This window comes from Primulina huaijiensis, chromosome 2 (genome assembly GCF_012295235.1).
Source record: "Primulina huaijiensis isolate GDHJ02 chromosome 2, ASM1229523v2, whole genome shotgun sequence".
Taxonomy (NCBI): domain Eukaryota; kingdom Viridiplantae; phylum Streptophyta; class Magnoliopsida; order Lamiales; family Gesneriaceae; genus Primulina; species Primulina huaijiensis.
The window spans coordinates 5198973-5209290 of NC_133307.1; the positions used below are offsets into that span (position 1 = coordinate 5198973).

General features: G+C 37.8%; 1 protein-coding gene across 1 annotated transcript; it reads right to left on the reverse strand.

Annotated features, from left to right (window-relative positions):
- Window positions 1-6851: 6851 nt before the first annotated feature.
- Window positions 6852-7343, reverse strand: LOC140991580 (uncharacterized). The gene has a single exon (XM_073461622.1). It carries the CDS (start codon window positions 7341-7343, stop codon window positions 6852-6854), a length of 492 nt encoding a protein of 163 aa, XP_073317723.1.
- Window positions 7344-10318: the final 2975 nt, after the last annotated feature.

Genomic DNA, 10318 nt, shown 5'->3' on the forward strand with positions numbered 1-10318 from the left:
TTTTTTTAAACAATTGTTTATTTGATTTAGTAAATATATTTTATTTTTCTATAATTAGACTTTCAGATTTAAATCATATATATGAGGGAGATTTAGTTATTATGTGTTTAAATTAAAATATATTTTTTTGAATTTTATTTAATTTTCTTTAAAAAAATTCAAAATCGGGTTGATTTGGGTTCGAGTTCGGGTTGAGAGTTTTCGGGTTGGCTCGGGTTCGGGTTGAGTAATTTTTGAATAGTACTATTGCTCAACCCGACCCAACCCACCCGAATTGACACCCTTATTTTCACCCTATATTTCAACCTATATTTGCATTCACCGGGCATTACAGAGTTCTCATTATAGCCTAACCACTCAGTCGCAACATGTGGTTCCTAAAGTAGATCCCTTCAACAACACTTAGCGCAATCATGTATCATTTCCTATCTCAGAATGTATAGTAAAAAAGTTTAATTTTGAAATTAATACATGAGAGGGGTAATAAGCATTGACTCTTTTATTCAAACATATAACATATTATTACATAGTAACCTCTTATAAATGAGTAAAACTTGTTTAGCTATTTATCGTAACTGGAATCACAACATGCATAAACGAAAAACATTACAATTTTTATTTTGAAAAAAAATGAAGATCGACAATGTTATATTCATTTTCCTTCTGTTCTGATATAAAGATGTCCTAGTGGATTTTAAATATGTACTTCAAAATTGTAAATTGATCTGCTAGTTGTGGCCACCATCATCTTTTAGTTGGTATATTACTGGTTGTTGGTCTATCATGTTGTGGTTGTTGAGTGTTCATCCTCCACTAATGGAATGGTTGGATCACATCCATTTTTACCTTAATCGAGGAATCTTTTGCTATTGTATGATCCTCGAGGAAATCGTGATTTGTGTGGTCCCTCATCACTTAGACTTGTCTTCGCATTATGTTTTCGATCAGATCTGGGCGGAAAAGCCTTTCTGAATTCTGGCTCTTTCTAGTTCGGACATTCTGGGCAGATAGAATCGTTTTGGCCATCTTCCCACATGATCCATGTTGTAGAATTTTCAACGTGTTTCTTTAATACCCTGCAGCTTGCTGTTCCACAGAAGATTTCTTTTCTTTTCAAATATATCTTCAGCAAAATTTGTAGTTTTTCATGTCATAGTATTTAACACAATAGATCCATTTATATAATTTTGATAAAACTTAAATGAAAATTTGACTGTGTCCATCTCTGTGAGACAGACTCATAATCCTCATGCTCTTTGAGTGGAGATGTCGTCTTCAGTAAATGATGAAATGAGAGGTGTTTCATTCTCTGGAGGGTCCTAGATGAACTTCTGGATGTTCATGTCTGGTCTCCTAAGCATAATTAAATGAAAGGCTTCGTGTGAGCCTTTCCCAACAAGTAATGTTGTTGTACTAAAAAAGTTGAGCTTTATAATGTCTCATCTGGACAAATAATCGTTTTTGCCCATGTTACATAAACAGCTTCCTGAATCTATTTTGATAGTGCTGAGATTTTTGATAAGGTGAGCGATGTACTATAAATTGAGACAATAGGCCCAAATTCATATCATGTCTTTACTTCATTGGGGATATGAGTTTGGTTTAATCCATATTCGAGGATACTTTCTTGCTATATCAACTCGTATTATGGCTGGGTTGATACCTATTCTTGTTTTCAATTTCTCCCAGTTTTGTTGGTATACTTGAAATAGAGAAACTATAAGCTCGTTAGTATCAATCTTAGATTTTCTCTTGTCAGTTTGATGTTTAAGATTGATATCTCTCTCCCCGAGATGAAGGATTGACTTTAAGGCTCAAGATAAGAATTCGAAGCTTCAATTTTTTCTTTGGCAGATTCATCTAAAGATGATCCCGACTTAACACTTGTACTAGAGATACTTGAATCCCCTGCTCAAAGTATAGAGTCATGTACTCGAAAACTCTCTATTTGGGAAACCAGTGGCTTCTCAATAGCCTGGAGGGTCAGCTTTTGCAATACAAACCTTAGCTGAATGTAATCCTATAAACAATCTGTTATTCGATTAACGACACTACTCTTATCAACTTGTTGTAGTCTACCCACAACTTCTGCATTTAGGGCAAGCTTATTGAACTCAGTTTATATCATTTCAAAATGTTCCCTCCAATGCATCTGGATTTTCATGATTACATCGACATTAGCATTGTTCATCTTGTTGTTAACAAATCTACAAGAAAATTTTCATGAGATTTAATAATAAAAATATCAAAAATATAATTTTCACACAAAGCATGCCATCTCACATATCTAGCCTTCTCGGGTTTATATTGAGTTCTATTTTTCAAGAAAGCTTTTACATGTGTATTATCAACCTTTAATGTAAATTTCTTTACAAGTAAAAATAACGGCCATTTTTACTGAATAAAATTCATTTTTTGTTGATATGCTATCTTACGGCTTCTGCATCTGAATAGTCCACTGTAATATCTGCATGATTGTTTTCCATTTGACGTGAGTTTTGTAAAAACCTCCGCCCACCAATGATCAGTGATAGCTATATATAATACCAGATAATCTTCATCTTGATGAATAGCCATTTTCGGGATATTTTTGCAAATATATTTTAATTGTTTTAATCCTTTTGTGTATACTTTTGTCCACATGAATCTTGCAACCTTATTTAATAATAGACTAAACACTTTCATTTGTTTTGCTAGATTTTTTATGAACATTCTAGCAAAGTTAACAACTCCTAAAAACTTTGTAGTTGTTTTTTGTCTTTGAGTTTTTCTGAAAAATTATGTACATTTTCCATAAAGTGTTCTTTCATAATTATTCCCGGCTCATCGATTTCCGTTCTTAAGGAATTCAGTTTTCCTTATTGTCTTCTTTTCCGATATGACTAGTCCTTTATTTTTACACATCTTAGAAAAAATCTCTAAATATTTAATATATTCATTCATATTTTCATATGTTATTAAAACATCATCATTATAAATAAACATAAATTTAAATAATTTTTAAATAGATTATTCATCTTTATTTGAAATATTTGGAGTGAATTAGCCAATAACAATGATAATACGTCACAGATATAATGATCTTGCGGTGTGGAGAAAGCTGTAAATTTATTGTTTTCTTTCTTAATCTGAATTTGATAGAATCCAGACATACAATTAAATTTATAAAGTATTTTGACGTTTCATATAAAATGAATAATTGTTCTCTACTGGTATAAATACCCATCAAACTCCATTAATTTATTAATTTCTTGATAATTAATTACTAAAATGAGTTTGTTATTTTTTATTTCACAATGATTTCATATCAGAAAACCTAGAATGATATATGATGATATTCCTCCTTTGATTAAACCGAGGTTTAAATGTTCTTTGATAATAATCTACATATCTTTTTGATCTACTTTGTTCATTGGGATAGATATACATATGATGAACTCATATTCCTTGTCTTGCTTAATTTTAAGGCTGGCTTGGAGTTGGTTAATATCCCACTATGTCAAAAAATCTTCATTTTAGTTTTCTATTATCATTTTCTTGACATCTTCTAGGGATACTATTGATTCAAATTTTGTATCCTCCTAGTGTAGAGCTATTATGAGGAATTCTATTTCTTCAAGTTGAAGGTTTTGACATGCTTATAATTGAAGCATTGTTTCTTCAAACCATCTAAATCCTTCATTTTTTGTGCAAAATTTTTCATTCATCGCCATGCTTGCTACGAACCTGGATTGACAATTTTCTGTAAAATGCATCTTTTAGTCTCTGGACTGACTTTGTGATCACATGTTGTTGTGAACACTAATATTCTTGTCTCATTTTCTTGTGTATATGATTTAAATATTTGCAAGAAATTATTTCATAGCAAAATTTATGCTCATTTATCATGAAAATACACCGATGTTTTCACCTTATACCAAGATGTTTATCCAGCACCTCCGATTAATATTTTTGTCATCTCAATTTTTTACATAAGATTTGTTTGAACTCGTCCTGCAATATGAGGTAATTCTTCTTTTAATTCTTTTCGAAAACTCATCTTTTTGTTGTACAGATTCCAGTCCCTGAATCAATATAAGCATTAAAATATTTTGCCTTATTTTGTTCATATAACATTCATACCAGGATGTATATCGAGAATAAGCTCGTAGTCATTGGCTGTAACGAACCGTACTTTTTACTACTTAAAATTTGCGGAAGAATTAAAAATTTTCTTGCTTAAATAATGAACTTTCAAAATTTGATAAAATAAACTGTACGTCTCAACATAATGTCTGCCAAACGTATTTTCTTGAACCACAAAAAAAATCGTAACATAAAAACCAGAGTATTTTCAACATTTCAAATATCCTTAAAACTTCAAAACATGGCGGTCCTCGGGTTTAGCCTTCCACTCAGTCCAAGCCAGCTCCTTGGTCCCCACCCCTAGCCTCCTCACCTGCATCGATCAAGTCTAGTGAGTCTAAAGACTCAACATGTATAAAATGGATGTAACGAGTAATATGTAGTAAAACCACACACAACTTCAAAACAGAGCGTACATATTGGAAACATAAATCTGAACATGATAACATTAACGTACTTGAGCGTGATCATAATAGCATAACATAGACGTGTCATAATCATAAAAACTTTTCTTAAACATGCTTGCATACTTGAACATACTTGAACATACATAATTCATCATTTTGCGTAGAGGCATGTTTCTAAGCAAGTGACCCATACATAATAAATGTCTGATCAGACAAACCACAGTATTGGGCTGACAGGGACGTATCCACTGCCACATACGTGAGATCCCCGTTCATGCTTTAATGGGTGGATTGGTCCCCGTTCATGATTTAACGCTTTCCAATCCTGATCTAAACCCGTTCATGCTTTAACGGGGTGGAGAGGTCCTCGGCCACGTTCACCGACTTCCAAACCCATTCATAATTTGGTCACAAGACATTTAGCATACCTCAAAAACTTGCATAACTTAGACGTAGGTACTCGAGCTCACCACCAAAGTGATTAAATAACTTATGACATTCTAGTTCACTCAGGACTTGACATCGTTTAATCATCGCACTAACCATGATCTTGAACCCCAAATCAACTCTTAAGGTGAACTTAAAATTATTCCCCAAAAATGAAGGTACACGGACCCCCTGCCCAGGTCCGGCTCTGGGTCCGTGTAGACACTGTAAAATGAGTCGTGTAGAAAAGGGTAGGCACGGACCCCGTGCTTTGGTCCGTGTAGGGGTCCGTGTAGACTCTGCAAATTTACACTTCGATGAAAACACAGGCACGGACCCCGTGTCCGGGTCCGTGTACACCTCCATGTACCTACTGGAAAAGTGACACCCGAGTGCAACAAAGGCACAGACCCCGTGTTAGGGTCTGTGTAGCCTCGGAAAAACGAAGCCTGCGCGAAAACTTAACATGACGTTTCTCTCTTCTTACTAAGCCATAAGGGCTGAGAATCGATACCTCGAGACCCCTCCTAGGACACTAAGGTAATGACTCCAACCCATACAAGCTATTACAATTTCCACCAAACACGACAAATAATAACAAACGACACAACCCGAGATTTCGACACCACTTTTCTTCCTACGACTCTTAGTTCAACCTTGTGCTTAACGACACGAAAAGAGACACCAAAAATAATCCCAACATCGTTCTTAATTTACTTAAAGGCATCAACGATCGCCCGTCGATTCCCAACGAAGCCTGCAACAAATAACTTCAACAACACAAATTTACATAAAAGTCGTAGTTTGAACAGTCCCACGAACAATGCCGTAACTCACTCAATTTTTATCCAAAAATTTTGAATTTTATATCAAATCAAAGTTATCAAAAAGTTCTACGATTTTTATGTTTAAAGTTTTCCCAAAATCACGACCAAAAAATCGTAGTATTTAAAAAGACAGAAAAACGTGATTTTAGATCCAAAAATGGTTTCAAAGGTAATCTAAACATGATTGCTCAAACTTCTACACAACATTCACATGGTTTTCATACAAAATACAACACCACGCATACTATGACATGATCGACGCATGAAAAACAGATTATACGTGGCTTTTTGATGATTAGAAATACCGATATGACGATACCGACACGGGAAAGATGCGAGAGACGATCCGAGACAAACGTGACACTAAATTCCTTAAAGAAAACTCAAATAATGTGTTGGAAAAGTGCAGAGGAGTGGGCGGCTGCTCTTGGGAAGGAGAACCCTAGGTTTTTTTTTTTAAAATGAAATGAAGAGGCAATGAGGGTGTGGGTGTGTGTGATGCGTGAATGGTGTGTGTAAACATGTGTGGGTGCATGTGTTTTGTTGATAATTAGGGACTAAAGTTTAGCTTAATTATAAATTAACCATTAATTAAAATGGTAATCAAACAATAACCTTCCTTTAAATTTAAATAACCTCTCCTAGTTAAAAAATAAAGTGTACAATTGTCAACTCTTTAAAACTTTAAAATCATAAAATCACCTAGTGATTAAATTAGGATTTTAAAATACTAACAACTTAGTAAATTAGTTAAAATGCCCCAACCTCAACTTAAAATAAAATACCGCATTTTTAAAATTTCCAAAATCGTCACGACGTCACCAGGTCTCTTTTCTCGATTCCGCCTCGAATAATCGCCTGAAACATGAAACTCGAAAAACATTTTAATGTGCATCACATAAACATAAATAATTTAAAGTAATGCATTTAAATAAATCATGCACCACTAAGACTCATTTTAAAATTAAATAAATGCTTTAATAATTAAATAAATGCATGGGTTATACGTGTACTGAATTTGGGTACTAAACTTCCTCTCCTACTTATATAAATTTCGTCCTTGAAATTAAACCTTACCAAACAACTCCGGGTAGCGAATTCTCATATCTGCCTCGGACTCCCAAGTGGCCTCCTCCACTGATTGGTTCAGCCACCGGACTTTGACTAGTTTCATCACCTTATTCCGAAGTCTACGCTCCTGTCTGTCGAGGATTTGGACAGGTTTTTCCTCGTAAGACAGGTCTGGAGCAACCTGTAACGGTTCATAACTCAGAACATGTGATGGATTAGCTAGGTACTTTCTCAGCATCGAGACATGAAACACATTGTGTACCCCGGCCAGATTCGGCGGAAGGGCAACACGATACGCTAGTGTCCCAACTCTGTCAAGAATCTCTAAAGGTCCAATAAATCTCGGACTCAGCTTGCCTCTCTTCCCAAATCTCATAACACCCTTCATAGGTGCTATCTTTATAAAAACGTGGTCACCTACGGCAAACTCGAGATCTCTCCTCCTCTTGTCAGCATAGCTCTTTTGACGACTCTGGGCGGTCTTCATTCTGTCTCGAATCTTGACCACCACATCTGCGGTCTGCTGAACTATCTGCGGCCCAAGTTCTGCTCTCTCTCTGATTTCATCCCAATAAATCGGTGATCTACACTTCCGTCCATACAATGCCTCATAGGGAGCCATACCAATAGATGCTTGAAAATTGTTGCTGTATGTAAACTCCACTAGAAGTAGCTTAGATTCCCAAGTCCCTTGGAAATCGATCATACAAGCTCGCAATATATCCTCCAAAATCTGAATCACTCGCTCCGACTGGCCATCTGTCTGCGGGTGAAAAGATGTACTGAATTGCAGCTTCGTCCCCATGGCTGCATGTAGGCTCTTCCAGAATGAAGATGTGAACCTCGGATCTCTGTCAGACACAATGGTAACCGGGATTCCATGCAACCGAACGATCTCCCTGATATAAAGCTCTGCATACTGCGTCATGAAGAAAGTCGTCTTCACTGGCAAGAAGTACGCTGATTTAGTGAGTCGGTCCACGATAACCCAAATGGCATTGGATCCTCTGACTGACCTTGGCAATCCAATAACAAAATCCATAGTAATATTCTCACATTTCCACTCTGGGATAGGGAGCGGCTTAAGCATCCCTGCTGGCCTCTGGTGTTCCGCCTTCACCTGTTGACAAGTGAGGCATTCAGACACAAATCTGCGGATGTCTCTCTTCATCCCTGGCCACCAATATAAGATCTGCAGTTTTTTGTAAATCTTGGTACCTCCTGGGTGTATTGAATACGGAGATGCATGTGCCTCTGATAAGATATCTTCTCTGATCGAATCTACGTTAGGCACCCACATTCTTCCCCTGTATCTCACAATACCATCTGACACTGAGTAGAGCACACTGCCCTTGGCCTCATCCTTTAGCCTCCATTTCTGCAACTGCTCATATGAAGGCTGTCCCCTACGGATTCGATCTAGCAAATCGGATTTGACTGTCAGAATAGATAGTCTGGGAGCTCTGTCCTTACGATAAATATCTAGACCAAATTTCTGAATCTCGGACTGAAGAGGTCTCTGCACTGACAACTATGCTATGACCGCGAATTTTCTGCTCAAGGCGTCTGCGACCACATTAGCCTTTCCCGGATGGTAGCTAATTTCGTAGTCGTAGTCTTTCACTAACTCCAACCATCGCCTCTGTCTCATATTCAGCTCTTTCTGCGTGAAGAAGTATTTGAGACTCTTGTGATCTGTGAATATCTGGCATTTCTCGCCGTACAAATAGTGTCTCCAGATCTTCAATGCAAAGACTACTGCGGCTAATTCAAGATCATGAGTCGTGTAGTTCTTCTCATGTACCTTCAACTGCCTGGAAGCATAAGCTATAACTCGACCATGCTGCATCAACACTGTGCCTAACCCGAGCTTAGACGCATCGGTGTATAACACAAAGTCTCCTTGTGAAATAAGAGCTCGCTTCAAAGTATCAAAGCTCTTCTGACATTCATCACTCCACACGAATTTCGCATTCTTCTTTGTCAGTGAAGTGAGTGGCACTGCTATCGAAGAAAACCCTTGAATAAATTTCTTGTAATAGCCTGTTAGGCCTAGGAAACTGCGAATCTCAGACGCATTCTTCGGCTCGACCCATTCTTTAACGGCTGTCACCTTTGCTGGGTCCATCTCAATCCCACTGCTAGACACTATATGACCCAAAAAGGCTACCTTCTCCAACCAGAATTCACACTTACTGAACTTTCCAAATAACTTGCAACTCTGTAGGATTTGTAAGACCGTCCTCAAATGCTGGCCGTGTTCCTCATGGCTCTTCGAGTAAATAAGGATATCGTCAATGAATACTATGAAGAATTGATCAAGATAAGGCTGGAATACTCGGTTCATAAGGTCCATGAAAATTACTAGAGCATTCGTCAGTCCAAACGACATCACTAAGAATTAGTAATGCCCATACCTGGTCCTGAAGGCTGTCTTGTGAACATCTGCATCTTTGACCTTCAGCTGATGATACCCCGATCGAAGATCTATTTTAGAGAACACCGAAGCTCCCTGCAACTGATCGAACAAGTCCTCGATCCTTGGAAGTGGGTATTTGTTCTTGATCGTTACCTTGTTCAGCTCTCGGTAATCGATACACAACCTCATACTCCCATCCTTCTTCTTCGCAAAGATCACTAGCGCGCCCCACGGAGAGAAACTAGGGCGAATGAATTCCTTGTCAAGAAGCTCTTGAATCTGCTGTTTGAGTTCTAAAATCTCAGCTGGAGCTAATCGGTACGGTGCCTTAGAGATTGGCACTGTGCCTAGCATAAGGTCAACGGAAAACTCCACCTCTCTATCTGGTGGAAGACCTGTGACGTCGTCAGGAGAGACGTCTGGGAAGTCTCTGACTACCGGCACATCTGATATAGATGGAGTGGGTGCATCAGGTGCCGAAATAATGCTGGCCCAGAAGGCCTGACACCCCTTAGAAATAAGCCTCCGTGCCTGCATGCAGGAGATCATACGAGGGAAACTTCTCCATCTGTCTGGCTCAAATATAAACTGATCCATTCCCATCAGTCTGACCAACACTGATCTCTTCTGAAAGTCAATCAGGACTCGGTTCTTCGTCAGCCAGTCCATTCCCAAGATAATGTTGAATTCTGGCATCGACAATACTATCAAGTCGGCATACACCAGGTGGCCTTGCAGTTCTAGATCAATATCTCTGACCACGCTGGTAGCTAACAGTTCTTCCCCTGATGGGACTTTCACTGAATAGTTCACGTCAAGGCCGATAGACTTGATGTCTAAATGATTAGCGAATGTCTCCGAGATAAAGGAGTGAGTGGCTCCCGAATCTATCAGAGCCTTCGTAGCTAATCTCTTAATGAAGATATTTCGTGAGAGACGTTAGCACGACACGAAACTTATATCCCAAAAGTTATAATATAAACCTTATGCAACAGAAGATACCAAAAATGCCAACTAACAACCTAATAATCCCAAAACAAAAC